Here is a 16104-nt window from a genome sequence, read left to right on the forward strand (position 1 = left end):
TTTGGGAAAATATAAAAAAAAACCCCTAGTGCATGTTTTTTGCTGACACCAGATCTATGTTTTGATTTGAAGTCCAGGAGGTCCACAAATCTTCTCAGGGTCCTAAGCATTGTTCTTCAAAAAAAAAAAATGACAAAATGAGGACTACCACTTAAAACAATTTTGTATCCTTATTATAATTAATATCTGTGCATATTGAGGGCATTTCCTTCATAAAACTAAAAGTAAATTCAATTTAATGACTCACATCAGTTATATAGGTAAATATTTAATTAATAGATTTAGTGAAATGAGACCCAGTGCCTCAGAGATTACTCTAGGAACTATTCCAAAGCAAAGGAGCAAGAAAACCATCAACATGTTCACTCCATATGTTTGTGCCATGGCCATCTGCTGATCAGCTGTTTACTTTCTGCACTGATTTGATCTGTCAGTTCTGAAAGCGGCTCAGAATTTATTCCTAAATATGACACTTCCAGAAAATCTAACAGACACTTCAAATTGAAGAATATTCCATCTCAATAAAAGAGACACCATCATTTGTGGGGGGGAAGGAATTCTGTGAATGTTATTAAGCTTAGGCATCATTCCATTCTAATACTTAATAATTATGTAGATTTTTCATGTAAAAAAATAACAGATGTCTTCAAACTAACAGAGATTTGGCAGAGAGAGTGGTTTTAAACTTCACTTTTGCCTTTTCACTCTTTGGGGTCTATTATTTTTTATATTTGAAAAAATATCTCAGTACATACGATTTTCTTCAATTTTTACTGGATTATATTCCACTATCCCTTCAAGGCCTGCATTTGGACTATACTTGAGAATTTGAATGTTTTTTTCAGATCAGGAAAATAAATTGATTGTAAAATAAGATACTGTATTATTGTTCAAGCCTCTCTATTATTGATCTAAAAACACTGTCATGGTTTTATTGAATGCCAGCAGCAAAAGTCTGATTATTAAGATAGTTATTGTAATACTGGATGCTGAAATTCATACACCTTTCAAAAGGGTAAATCAACTTTGACCATAGAAAGGCTGATTCAGAGGGACATTTTTAAAATAAAAAAATAAAGCTAATCTTAAAGTTATGATTCTATATATGTTGGTAGTATGCTCACCTTAATGTAATCTCCAAATAAGATAGGTTTAGATGCAAATGAGTCTGGGTCAATTGAAACTCCAAAATATTTGCCTACAAATTAAAACAATTGGTTTGCTGATTTGTAAGTACAGAATGCTTATGAATAAAAAATTAATCAGACATACACAAATACATTAAATAAGGATTCTTACTAGCCATGTCGCTTAACATAGAATAAAAATATTGTTTATCTTCATTACAGATGAGACGGTCATGAAAAATTCTTTGGCACTCATGACAGAATAGTCTAAATATCTGATTCTGATCTCGAACTGACATTGGATCACACTGCAGTATACCTGTATAGAAAAACAAATGCTACTTACACAACAAGCAATCTTCAATACTTTTAAAAATATGTACATATTCACCAACTGATAACTGCAACATCAAACTATTATTCTATGCAAATTTGTGATTAGCTATGACAACAGATTATTATAAATGCAATTTGCAAGTAAATATTTTTCTGCAACATGCTACTGTTTCTAAGGTATTCAAAAGAACACAGAAAGAGTTATACTAGATCAGGCAAAAAGCCCAGCTACGGCAGAAGTCTTTTCTCTGAGTGGCCAGCCAATTACTGAAGGGAAGCCCACAATTAAAATACGAACATAGTAACAATCATCGGTCATGTTCTGCAGTATCTGGAATTAAGAGGCATGCTGCCTCAGATCATGGCAAGACACAGTTTATCATGACTTGGTGTAGCAAGCCTTTCCTAGTTATGTTCAACGTCTGTAGCCTTCTTTTTCATCCCTGAATTGGGATGAAATTCATCACTAAATTGTCATTCAGTGTGACAATCAGATTAGTGTCAGTTCTTTCATGTGTTGATTGCAGTGCACTTCTGTAATTGGTCTGTGAGAATTGCCTTGGGAGACAGGAGGAAGAAGAACTGCAGCCTAGTCAATGTTCAGAGAAGAGAATGAGGGTGGAGGAAGGAACCTTCTCTAGTTCTCTGGAAACTAAAGGTGAGGAAAGGGGGAAGTGTTTTCAGATTCTCAAGATTCTGTTACTGTAACCTTACAATAAAGATAGTTTCAGTACTCATGTTTTTGTTTTCTTGGCTGGATAACCTCAAAGGGATATGAGCTATGTAGCAAATATAGTAATGTTTCAAATATAGTTTATGTTTTATTGTACTTTTACAATCTGTTTTGTGAGTGTTTTACATGTAATAACATTTAAGAACCTAGTGTGTTAAACTAAGCAACTGAATCTTTAAATCTAAGAACGTTAAGATTTTTTATACATGGCAGAAGGTCAAAAGAATTATTATATAATAATGGAAGTTGAATCCACTCCTAACTTCTAGAAATAGATACCTGATATGTGCAATTCTTCAAAATGTCTTGAGGGGAAGTTCAAGCAAGAATTAGTATTTTTGAGTAAACTGGTCAAATTTTTTGGAAAGGTTTTGCAACTGGAATGTATTTTTTTCCTTTTCTTTGGTTAATTCATTTGAAGTATGTTGAACGTATTCCAACCATTATTCATATTCTCATCCAATGAGTTTGTCTAATATTATTTTAAAACTCTCTAATAGAGTGGCTAGCAGTATCTATTTTATACTAATAAATTCTACACATAAAAGTAAAACATTTCCCTTATGTGTCCTAATCTCTCATTCAAGTTCACTGGATGAATTCAGGTTATACAGGTAGTCCTCAAGTTACGACCACAATTGAGCCCAAAATTTATATTGCTAAGTGAAACATTTGTTAAGTGAGTTTGCCCCATTTTACAACTTTTCTTGCCATAGTTGTTAAGTAAATCATTGCATTTGTTATGGTTGTTAAATGAATCTGGATTCCCCATTGAATTTGCTTGTCAGAAGATCACAAAAGGAAATCACATGACTCCAGGACACTGCAATTGTCCTAAATATGAACCAGTTGCCAAGCATATAAATTTTGATCACATAACCATGGGGATGCTGCAACAGTCATAAGTGTGAAAAATGGTCATAGGCAGGGGTGAAATGCTACCGGTTTGCTCCGGTTCAAGCGAACCAGTAGTGATAAAAGCTACTGGTTTGGTTGAACTGGCAGTTTAAAAAGTTCAGGCGAACCAGTAGTTAGCTACCAGTTTGGGTGAACAGGTAGTTTAAAAAACGCTATATATAGTTATATATATATAACTGAGACACAGAACAGGACAACGGCACCGCCCTCCTCCCTTACATCAAAGGCACCACAGATAAAATCAGCAAAATTCTCCACAAACATAATAGCAAGACAGCCTTCTGCACTGACCAAAAAATAGCCAACATCTTAAGAAACCCCAAAGACAAGATCCAGCTAGAAAACTAAGGAGTCGGCTTCCGGTTGGCACCGCAGGCGTCATGGACGGTCTCCTTAGACCGCCAGCCCCGCCGTCTCGTAAAAGCCGCTTTGACAGTGCTAATCGGCTGTCTGGTGGCTGAAAAACCTCTCCATCGGGAGAAGAAGGAGAGGAGAGCCGGTGGGTGCGAGTAGAGCTCCCCAAAAGTCCTCTGGAATAATTCCAGAGGCTTGGAGGGTGAGAGCTCCCTGGCCAGCCCACCAAGAAGCTCCGGATCCGAGGCAACTCTGTTTCAAACAGAGCCAGACGCCACGACCAATCCTGCTGTCAAAAGTGAGTTTGATTGATTACAAGCACAGGCAGAGCGGAAACAGGAGAACAAGCCTTAAAGTAACAGAGCTTAACTCCGGAGTTACTTTGTTTCAAACTTAATTTCTTTGAGCTGGAGGCTGAAGATGGCGTCTTTGTTATGGTTTTGAAAGTGAAAGTCAGAAACGAAAGTGCTTATTGAGAACTTTGCATTGTAAGAGTGGATTAAAGCTGCTGGGAAGTGAGAACTTGTGGAGAAAAGACTATTTTGCCTGATAAATTAGAGACTATAAATTACAAGCACTTTAAAGTTGTTCAAGGGACTTTGTGGCTTTGGAAAAAAAAAGTTCTTTTTAAAAAAGGAAAAAAAAAAGATGGCTTCTAAACAAGTTAAGCCAGGAGTTGTTAAAGGAGGGGGAGGTTCTCCAGTTGTGTCAGTGGTGACACAGAAAGCACAACTTCCGGCTGATTCACAGAGTCAGGAGGCTGCTCTCAATGATTTCAAAGAGTTTATGAAAGAAGCCATGAATAATCAAGCAACAGCAATGAAAGAAGCTATGAATAATCAAGCCACAGCAATGAATAACTTAACAGTACTTGAGGAAGGGAAATTAAAGAAAGTTGAGGAGATATAAAATCAACTAAAGAAGTGGTTGCAAAAAGACAGGATGAAATAAGAGATGATATTATTTTTGCAGTATCAGGATTGTCAAAACTTGTTATTCAGTTGGATGAGAAAGTGGAAGAAATTAATGAAGCCAATTTAAATTTGGAAAGCAAAATGGGAGATGTCATGACCAAAACAGAGAAAGTGGATGATGAATTGGTAATGTTACAATACAGGTCCATGGAATTTGCTTTGAGATTGAGAGGCCTGAAAGAAAACAGCAAAGAAAATTTAAAGGATATTTGTGCTGATGCTATTGCAGAGATAATTAAAGAAAGACCAGAAGAGGTGGCAAGCCGAATTGATAAAATCTACAGGGTTAACTCCTGGTTGGCAAGACAAAGACAGCTGCCAAGAGATGTGGTGATTTATTTTACAACCAGGAGGATCAGAAATGATATTTTACAAGCTTCCTACAAGAATAAGGTTCAGGTGGCTGGGCAAGAAGTGGTGGTTTTGAAAGAGATCCCTCCAAAGATGTTGAGAAGTAGAAAGGATTTTGGCTTTTTGGTAAATGAGCTGAGAAATCAACAAGTGGCATACAGATGGGACGTTCCAACTGGTCTATGATTTGTTATATGGATGGCATGCTTATCTGTTATATGAAAAAAAAAATTGGATAAAGTGTTTATTTATTTATTTATTATTATATTTCTATACCACCCTTCTCCTGCAGGACTCAGGGCGGTGTACAGCCAGAATAAAACATAGCATATAAAATTTAAAAACATTTAAAAAAACAATTAAATAATTTTGGCCCAAATTTAAAACAACCCAATTAAAACCGAATTCGATTAAAAAACTGAGAGGATGGGATCAAGCCAGCCCAGCTAGATGGAACAAGTGTGTCTTCAGGGCCTGACGAAAAGTCCGGAGGTCTGATATCATGCGTATCTCAGGGGGCAGGTCATTCCAGAGGGCAGGTGCTGCCACAGAGAAGGCTCTCCCCCTGGGGGTCGCCAGCCGGCACTGCCTGGCCGAAGGGTCATATACTTAGAAATGCATTGAAATGCATTAGAAATGCCGACGGGTTTAAGGGTCATATACTTAGAAATGCATTGTTGAGGGTTTGGAAAAAGTATCAATATAAGTTAAACTATAAGATACCCATATGGGCAAATCCTAGACATGCAATAGAAAATATAAGTGTAGAGCAAAAAACTTATAAAGAGCTTCTTCTTTTGGAAAGGGGTAACTTGCAATTGAAATCTTTAGATGTACTAAAAGAAGAAGGGATAATTTATACTTGGTTTCAGCATGGTCAGCTTCAAGCTAGATGGAGGGAAGATCAAAAAATTGGTGTTATGCAAAATGAGGAAAATTTGGTGAAACAGATTAGAGATCAAAGTCAGATGCATATTAAAAGGTTGTATAATGCTTTATTGGAAATAGATTCAGAAACGGAATTGGTTAAGGATTGTATGATAAAATGGGCACAAAACTTTCAGGAACCAGTGATGATGGAAACATGGGAAAAGATTTGGGTCAGAAATGTTAAATTTACGCAAGCACAAAATTTGAGAGAGAACTTTTATAAAATGTTTTATAGATGGCACTTAGATCCTAAAAAATTATCATGTATGAATTTGCAAGCTAAATGTTGGAGATGTGAATGTGATGATGCAACCTATTATCATATATGGTGGACCTGCAAGAAAATCAAGGCATTTTGGATAAAAAATTGGTGGGTGATGCAGAACATTCTGAAAAAAAGGTTGAAATTTACTCCTCAATTGTTTTTACTGGGTATAACGATGGATTGTACAGTATTAGAGATTAAATTGATTTTGAACTTAATATCAGCAGCAAGGCTGTTGGTAGCGCAATACTGGAAGAAGGACTTTTTGCCTACTATTGAAGAGTGGAGACTGAAAGTAACGAACTTAGCAGAAATGGCGAAAATCTCAGCGTATTTGAAGGACTATACACAAGAAAGATACGTATCGGAATGGAGAAGATGGATTGATTATATTCAAAATAAGTATCAGACAAGAAAATATCAAATAGCTTATGAATGAACGTTAAGTATTAGAAGTATTATGTTATCTATAGTGGAGTTAAAGTTTCGGGGGGGATTTAGTAGTCTGAGGATAGATAGGTTAATTTAGCTTATGATTGTTAATTGAAATACCCTGTATTTTGCTCTGGGAAGTCTGGGGGGGAGGGGAGGGAAAGGGTGGGGGAATATTTGGGGGGGGGGAATTCTTTTTTTTTTGTAAAACTTTTCAATTAAAAAAAAAAAAACCCAAGGAGTCTATGAAATACCATGCAAAATCTGCCCAGCCACATACATTGGACAAACTAACAGAAGAATAAATGCACGCATTGCAGAACACAAGAACGCAATCAGAAAAGAAGAAAAAACTTCCTCCCTTTTCCAGCACCTTAAAACAACAGGACATGAAATTGACTTTGAAGGAACCAAATTAATCTCCAAAACTGAACACTTCAACAAGAGAATAATCATGGAAACCATCGAAATAGAGAAACACCCCCATAACATGAATAAACGCGATGATACCTCCCGCCTACCGGACATCTGGAAACTATCCCTAGTCAACAAACGAGTCCCAGCCACGAAGATTAACACCGGACCCAAGATAACATGACACCACCACCAATCATCTTCACCAGATTCAAACCCAAACCCATCCCATAGACGAAATACAACCACCATCCAGAAGCCAGACCACGGCAGCATCACCAGCTGCTGCACCCCCCTCCGATCCCCACACAAAGCAAAATGACACATGCCATGAACACATGACAAGACCTCAAACTCTGAGCCAAACCAAAGCCCGGGATGTGGCTTCACAGCGATTTGCTCAGGACATTACATCAACTACCCAGCCCATTACCCAGGTCGTTAAAACACAAAAGACTAATGGGCACACATCAAGGACCTCACCCACACAGGATGTTACGAAACAGCCGACTAATCTGCAAACATCAACTCCATCAACTAATCAAGATGTAACAACACAGGCTACCAACCCGCTCACAGCAACAAAGCCAGCACCCCAAACCTTCTCACCAGTATTTATAGAGACGGCAGCTCCGATCACGCTTTGCTTGCACAGGCACAAAGCCAAAAGCACCAGCCTGAAGATGATGAGTGGGACCTCATCGAAACGTCACCAAGATACTCTCAATCTTACATGGGAAAAGACACACACAAAAAAAAAACTAAGCTATACTCAGAGATAATAAAAGCTATCCCTGGAAAACTTGCAATAATCACCCAATTTTGTGTAAAAAATTTATTATCAGTTTCTCATATTATCATCAAATACTGTCGTTCCTACATATTGTATTTATTGGGATGGAATACACGAACCAAATTCAGATGCTGTTAAGGTAATTAATTTCATTTAATATATTAACTTTAATAAACATCCTAAAATGATTAATAAATAAGGTTAACAGTCTTCTTGCATAATGTCATTAAAAATTTAGAAAATTACTTCCCCCACAAATAATTTGATGCTATTTTATAGTCTATGTTTTCCTACACTAGCTTAAAATTGGTATCTACAGCTATTATTTACGGTAATAAAATCATTCTTCCACTTGAATAGTCCTGAAGCTAATTTTTTTAAAATAAATATAATCAAAGAATATACAATTTTCCTGTTTCTTTAGTAATTCATATTTTATTAAGTAAAGGAGAATGTTCCAAAGGAGAAAGTTGACTTCTCAATCGAATTTCTAAAAAAAAATCATGTAAATGCATGTTAGAAAATATTAGGTTTGATCCAGTGGTGGGTTTCAATTTTTTTTACTACCGGTTCTGTGGGTGTGGCTTGGTGGGCGTGGCAGGGGAAGGATACTGTAAAATCCCCATTTCATCCTGATCAGCTGGGACTTGGGAGGCAGAGAATAGATGGGGGCAGGGCCAGTCAGAATTTTTACTACCGGTTCTGCGAACTACTCAAAATTTCTGCTACTGGTTCTCCAGAACTGGTCAGAACCTGCTGAAACCCACCTCCGGTTTGATCATAACAGAAAAAGACTGAACAGCAATAGTGTAAACCACTTGTCACACCTATTTAGTTTACAGCTCTTTTCATTCTTTGCTATAAGGCAAACACCAATCTATCTTATTGGAAACATTGTACAGAATGTCATGTCTAACACAGAAAACAACTGCACAAGGATTTTTATAGTATAAGGAATATTTGTATTATATTTCTATGCCACGGCAATCAAAAATTACTCTTGGAGGCTCACATAAAAATACCATGTAAAACGTCCTCACAGAAAAATAAAAACACAGTGAAATTATGCAAATGAAAAGAAAATAGAATATAGCAACCACAATTCAAATCATGGGAAGGGTCTCTGCAAAAGCTTGGTTTTGAAAAACTTCCCCCTGCATAGGGGAAGCCAGCTTGACCTCCACTGAGAGGCTATTCCACAATGCTAGCATTTCGGCAGAAAAGCAGCACCTCCTTGCCTCAAAACCAAAATATGGGAAATATTAATACTACTAATTCATGTTTATTATTAATCACATAATCCTATCTAGAGAGGACTGCAGGACGCAATCTTACCAGTTTACCAAATAAAGTTGATTCTATACACTAATGAAAAACCTATCCGTGTTTGGAATGTTGACAGCATTATTGTTGTTCACATAAAATGGCGGGGGAGAGGTACACTTTAATATAATCACCTAGGTTTCCCCCCCCACCAGATATGCTTATGGGATCTACGTGGAACTCAAGAGCTATTCTTGAAAATAAAGGTGTTGCTAAGTAGACATAGGATTGGAACTAATGCATATATTTAAATTAAATAGCCCTGCACTATATAGTTTGATACTTTTAACTGTGAAAATTCTTTCCTCCCTCTCTATTTTTTTTTAGTCCACACCTAGAATATTGTCTTTATTCCTGGAAGGATATTGACAAACTGGAATGTGTCCAGAAGAAAGCAACCAACATAATTAGGGTCCTGGAAGGAAAAATTTATGAGGAACACTTGGAGACATTTGGTATATTTAGTCTGGAGAAGAGAAGACTGCAATCAGACATGCATTTGAATGGCTGCCATGTAGAAGACAGAGTAGATTTGCTTCGTGTTGTTTCAGAATACAAGCCAAAAATAAATGGATTTAAATTATAATGAAGCAAATTTTGATTGGATGTTAAGGAGCATTTCCTAATGGTGCGAGCTGTTCCTAGAGTGGAATAGGTTGCAGTGGGAGAGCATGTGGATTTTCTTTGCTGGAAGAACTTAAAACAGGAACTGAATGGATATCTGTTGGAGATGTAGTAATATGATTTCTACACTAACTGTGGAACTGAACCCAATTAATGTTCTCAATTTCAACAACTTCTAGTTATGTGAACTTTAATTCTTAGAATTCTCAGCAATGGTCATCTTGGCTGTGGAATTCTGGGATCTGAAGTTCTTGCATCTACAAGTTACCAAAGTTGGGAAACACAAGACAAGTTCTAATCATTATATTCTATGATTCTATGTGTGCTTTAGGAAATACAATAAATGTAATAGGATTGTCCACTTCTGTTTGGATAAAAGTACATCAGAAATACATAGTTAATTAATTTCAGATCACACAAGCCAGCAAATATTATTACAATATTTGGCATTACATATTATAGATTTCAGTAGGGCTATAACATAAATTATTTTATCTATATGTAATTGCACTGGATTCATCTGCTTTTTGAGTATGATTGGTATAGATTGTACCACTCTGATCTGAAGTTTTCTCTAACCAACCTCTTCAAAATAGGCATCTTTGCTAAAGAATGTGGCAGTAGTTCTAAAAATACTATATTAAGTATGATACTTTTATGAAAGCATGCTAGCAATAATGTTATTTATGGCTAAAATATGAGAACAAATCCTCAACTTACAACAGTTCATTTAGTGAGCATTTGAAGTTACAACAGCACTAAAAAAAGTTACTTATGACCATTTTTCACACTTATGACTGTGGCAGCATCCCCATAGTCACATGATTTACATTCGGATGCTTGACAACTGACTCACATTTATGACGGTTGCAGTGTCCCAGACTCATGTGATCTCCTTTTGTGGCCTTCTGACAAGCAAAATCAAGGGAGAAACCAGATTCACTAAACAACCGTTTTACTAATTTAAGAATTGCAGTGATTCACTTAACAAATGTAGCAAGAAAACCTGTAAAATGGGGCAAAATTCACTTAACAAATTTCTCACTGAACATCATAAATTTTGGACTCAGTTGTGGTCGTAAATTGAGGACTACCTGTACTAAAACCAAAAAATTAAATGTATGTAATGTGATAAATATAGAGAATAATTGCTGAAGATGTGAGCACAGAATTTGAACAACAAAAAACTATTATATGAAACAGATATACCTTACCTTGGACACATTTTGACAAATCACGTAAATTAAACACATAATGAGATTTTGCTGGTGTTGGGAGCAGATCAATGCTCATTCTTTGATATATTTCAACAGCAGCCTCCACTATACTACTTGCACATTGCTTTACTGCTGGGGCAAATTCAGCTAGGAAGCCTTTCAGAATTGCCTAGACCAAGGGAAAAATAATATAAAACACGAAGCTAAATATTTAATTTTGTTTCTTTCTTTTACAACACTCTTGTTTTACAAAATCACTAAAACCTACAGCTCTATATCAACCCTAAATAACCAGAATCAGTAAAAAGTGCTGAAATTCTTCATCTACTCTGAGTACCATTTTCTACATCTACCAAAATTCCCAATTTATTATGATGGGAGTGCCAATTCATAATTTGCAAACAAATTAAAGCAATAAGGAAGCATCTGAAAGCAAGAGTGTTATTTTTCATTGCCAAACACACTCAAGGTTCTGGATCAATGCAGCTGATGGAAAAAATTCCATTGTGCATCAGAGCAATTCATCCATTCACAGCTGGAACATATAGATTTGGCTTGCCGTCTTGCTTTTTTAAATACTATAATTTTCTTTAATTTGTAAAGCTACAGAAAGAAAGAATGCATCTGGAAGGTATGCAGAGAACATTATCTGTACAAATGAGCATTAAATGTACTGATGTTTTTTAGCCTGAAAACCTTTTCTCCAGAAAAAGCAAACTGAAAAAAGGTAAATTTTGTCAGTTTGAACATAAGGCAGTCTTGTCTAACCCTGTTTGTTTATTTAAAAGATGTGTACAGGGCACCTATTTTAAGAACGAAACTCTCAGTAGAACAGAAACAATACTAAAAACCAGAAAAGCAATTAAAACTATTGTTTTAATTGCTTTTGGCTTTAAGCAGAAACCTGGGTCTGGTTGTTTATTTATAGAGGTACGTTTGCTACTTTACATTTTGATCTAAATGAAATTACCAGCAGCTTTTAGCCCAGCTGTCTGGATCTAGCACTACACAACAACATGCTAAAACAGAAAACCCAAAGAAATACATATATATTTTGTGTTTCTTTTATGTACATAGATGGTTGTACTCACCTGAAAAATTTGTTTAAGGCTATGTTCAGAGGGTGTTGGAAGGCACAGCATAGAAAAATGTCTTATGAAACGTGGGGTAACTGGATTACGTCCGCCACCAGGAGGTGCACAAGCTGAACAAATAGTTACATCCTGGGGAGAAGATGATTTGTGTGAGAAGTTAATAATCTGTGGTGCTATTACTTCTAAAGATCTCTGTTTCAAAGAATATATTTATAAGTAAACCATAACTCAATATACTTTACTGAGATATTCTATTCTTACTCCAATTTTTAATTTGGTATCAAAATACCTGTACTATGAGCATAAAGGTTTAGCTTGAGTTTGTACAATTCTGTGTTCTTCTATGGTTTTGAATATAAAGGAATCCAGATGGCATAACACAAGGAACTTGACAAATATTGACCTAGCCAAGTACAAGAGTAATTTGATCAGAAAACTGCTGTCCTCTAGTGGATTGTTTCTTCTGGTGTTTAAATTACAGGAAAAAATCAGCAGATTTTACCTTCGTCACAGCACAACTACTGACTGTGACCAGACATTAATAAATTAGGAAAAAATATACACAGTGTCATGCAGAGTATTCAAAACAGGTGCTTTACAAAATGTACTATTAGTAATGGGACATCTTTTTAATGTGTTAAAACAGTCCCTGTCTCACGTCTGCTTCAAAGGCTATTTCTGGCCCTCTGTCCATGTGTACATAGGCACTTAGTTTACTAATAGTCCCAGCAGAAACATTATCTTGGAATATATGTCATGCCCAGCATATACCGTATTTTTCGGAGTATAAGATGCATTTTTTTCCTCCCTAAAAGGGGGTGAAAATTTAGGTGCGTCTTATACACTGAATGTAACCCCACCCACCCACTGGCCCCCATCCTTTGGCCTCTGCCTCGCAGCAGTTACCTCCTTGCAAGCAAACAGCAAGAAAAAACAGCTCCTTTCAGCTTCAGCACAGCCTAATTGGCACAAGTTGATTGGATCTGCCTCCCGACTCTCAGCTGATTTGCTCTCAGCTGTTTTGCGCAGGGCTCTGCTGCTTGCTGCAAAGAGGTAAATTGTTGGAGCAGTTTTTTTTTCCTTGTGCTAATCAAGCTATGCTGAAAACGAAAATGAAAGTAAAGCAGGCTGTTTGCTGCAAGGAGGCAAAATTGCTCAGAGGCAGAGGGAGATTTATTTTTCTTCTTTTCCTCACCAAAAAAGGTAGGTGCGTCTTATACTCCGGTGCATCTTATACTCCGAAAAATACAGTAATTTGTGTATATACTGTTGTTGTTCTCTATCCCCATCTAGTGTCCAGGGCCAAATACCAATATGTATTGTTTGGAAGCTGATCCGCCGAGTGGTGGGATTCAAGTAATTTAACAACCGGTTCTCTGCCCTAATGATTTCTTCCAACAACCAGTTTGCCAAACTGCTCAGAAAGTTAACAACCGGTTTTCCTGAAGTAGTGTGAACTGGCTGAATCCCACCACTGGACCCGCCCCTTTAGGAGTCATCTACCCATGAACCCTCACTCCCAAAACAAGTGCATCCTGGGAAATCAGACTCCATTTCCTTTAACATTCAGAAGGAAACAGAAGCATCAACAAGAACTTCATTCATTCATTCATTCATTCATTCATTCATTCATTTTTGCATGTATTTCTATTTTCCCAGTTTCACTCATCCTGTTCCTTTAATAAAGCATCCAGATTTACACACACAGTCTGTTGTATTGGAAGATAGCTGGGATTAGCTGCACGTCAATCTGCAAACAGAATAATGTGTAGCGAGGACAGAACAATATACACGCAGAAAACCAAACCTTTAAACCAACTGTGCAGCCTTGCAAAGGATGCAGCTTGCATTGACACTTTGAAGAGAGAGAGAGACACTTCATTTGTGCTGATCTGTCTTGCAAAAAGCACTTCTTTCAAATAGTTTGCAGAATCCTAGGCACTATTCACTATTCACTAGTCACTGCCACATCTTAGTCCACTTCTGCCAAGGTACAGCTGCATTCCTGGTAAGGTCCCCATATTATTTGGCAGTTTGTCAAGGATATGTTCGACTTGGAGAAGAGAGCATGCAAAGGTCAAGTGCATACGCTATTTCATCGTGCTCCTTTCAGCTATAATTGTCATGTGCCCTCTGATACAGGTCTCACACTGAAAAAAAGGGCACACGAGGGAGGTCACCTTCACCCATTCTCCCTTCCAGCCTAATCATTCACATAGTAATGAGGTGAAGGATTAGGAAGCACTGGGCACCTGTGGTGACGTAAATAGCTTTTAGGCCTTAAGCCAGCCCAGACATGCCAGGACACAGAAGCACCCAGGAGATAATACCATTAAGAGCTTTCTCTCTGAAACAGAATAGTTGCTTTTCCTGGAAAAAGGAAATGATATATCATTCCTGCCTCCATTTCTCCTGAGGGTCCCTCCTGCTAGTTATAGCTGATCCAACCTGATATTTTGTCTTAGGGCTAGGAGATGCATGCTAGGAGGTCACTGGGTAGCCAACGCTGAATATTTTCAGTCCATTTTGGAGCATAAATTGAAGGATTACACATCAAAATAGGAGCCCCAGGCTTTAGAGAGGTTTAACATAACCTTTCTGATTTTCATTTTAGACCAAAAATTGCAAAAGAATGCACCTCTGAAAAGCAGCCATTTTGTCCCAGTGTTGGCAGATTGATATGGCATGATACGATATCTGCCCGGACCAAACAGACACTGAAAAGAAAATATCAGATGAAGCAATATTTGAGCTTCCAGATGGAAGAATGGGATGTGGAGGTAATACACATGCCTACAGCAACTTGCAAAGGGAATGTTCAGAATGTTCTGTTATGAACATAGCTTCTCTCCAAATTTACCTTCTTTCTCCTGCTGCTACAATTGTCTAGAGTCCTTGGGAGTCGGGCTGTTACAAATTTAAATAATAACAAGAACAACAACAATTGAGAAATCTTCCAAATGCAATGACACTTTTTGGTAAAACTGTGACACAAAAATATGGCATAGATATACACAGAGAACAATAATAAACCAACAGCTTGTTCTACAGGGCAAAGCCTCCATTATATGCAGTGTTCCTTGCTTGTATGAACTGGAGTGAAGAATGTCTTACAGAAACAACAAGCCTCAAAACTCTACATGCATCAGAATCCAGTTCTTGGGAAGGAAGACCGTAATTAGCACTATTTATAGCATGTCTCTAATGAAACATGGAATTAGAACAGTCAGAGGCACTGAAAATAGACTTACATGGATTTCCTTCCAAAACAGTTTATCTCGGTCATAGAATCCTCCAAAGTCTTGGTACTGTCTAAGTAGTTCAATAGGGGGCTGTGAGCCATAACGATCCAGTTTCGGCATGTTTAAATCATCCACAAAAATGACCACTCTTTTTTTCCCTGGTGCTCCTAAACAATACATGAGTAAAGAAACCACTGCTGGTAAGCCTTGCCATAGAATAAAGATACATACTCAAATATTTAGTATTTCAGTGTGCATTAATTCTGCTAACTCTACAATTATGATTCTTCAAATGTTCGTTTACACTTAGCAATGTTGAAAAATCCTAAGGCAAAGCTTTCCACAGGAATACCACAAATTCTGTGAAGCTCCATTTAGGACCTTGAGCTTAAACAGACGCTGTGTAAGGCAGAGGCACGCTTCTCACAGTAGGCTGAAAAGAAATTTGCCTGAAAAAGGATGGTGGGTAGATTGTGTGAAAGCACACATTATCATTTTGAAGACCCACACTTGAAGATAGCCAGTCTCTTTCTCCCATGTACCACACATTTACGCTTGCTGATGGAAGGGCAGACTGGTTATTGAAGACTGCCCATCTGAAAACAGCATCTGACTGTGCTCTAGTTTCTAATCTGCAGTGTTAAGAGAAGATGGATAGTTAGCTGTTTGACAAATGTCAGGCAATGCAGTTCCCCTGGGAAATCAATATAGCAGAAGCTTGCTTGACCCAGAGGAATAAGGCAAATGCATGCAGAAGAAGGCAGGTTGGCCAGTTTATTGGCATGTGTGTTAAGTATTTGCTACCCAAAAACACTAAGGAAAGATTCTGATAAGTCTACGCATAACGGATTAAAAAATGCCATTACTTGCTGTTAAAGGTGCTTGGCAAACAAAAGAAAGTAGACAGGATACTGCCCTAACATGAAAACAGGACACTTCCTTAGGAAGCAAATACTTGGACACAGCACTATTTTTTT

At 37.3% G+C, this 16104-nt stretch overlaps 1 protein-coding gene across 1 annotated transcript in view; it reads right to left on the reverse strand.

Annotated features, from left to right (window-relative positions):
• DNAH6 (dynein axonemal heavy chain 6) overlaps positions 1-16104 on the reverse strand; it is a 174552-nt gene that overhangs the window by 91469 nt on the left and 66979 nt on the right. The window contains exons 40-44 of the mRNA XM_034410708.3: positions 15137-15294; positions 11883-12014; positions 10789-10960; positions 1300-1446; positions 1125-1198 (exon numbers count right to left, since the gene is read on the reverse strand). Coding sequence (XP_034266599.2) covers positions 1125-1198; positions 1300-1446; positions 10789-10960; positions 11883-12014; positions 15137-15294 — 683 coding nt within the window. The remainder of the gene's footprint in view (positions 1-1124; positions 1199-1299; positions 1447-10788; positions 10961-11882; positions 12015-15136; positions 15295-16104) is intronic.

The sequence above is a fragment of the Pantherophis guttatus genome, chromosome 2 (genome assembly GCF_059756535.1).
Source record: "Pantherophis guttatus breed Tessera chromosome 2, ASM5975653v1, whole genome shotgun sequence".
Classification (NCBI taxonomy): Eukaryota; Metazoa; Chordata; class Lepidosauria; order Squamata; family Colubridae; genus Pantherophis; species Pantherophis guttatus.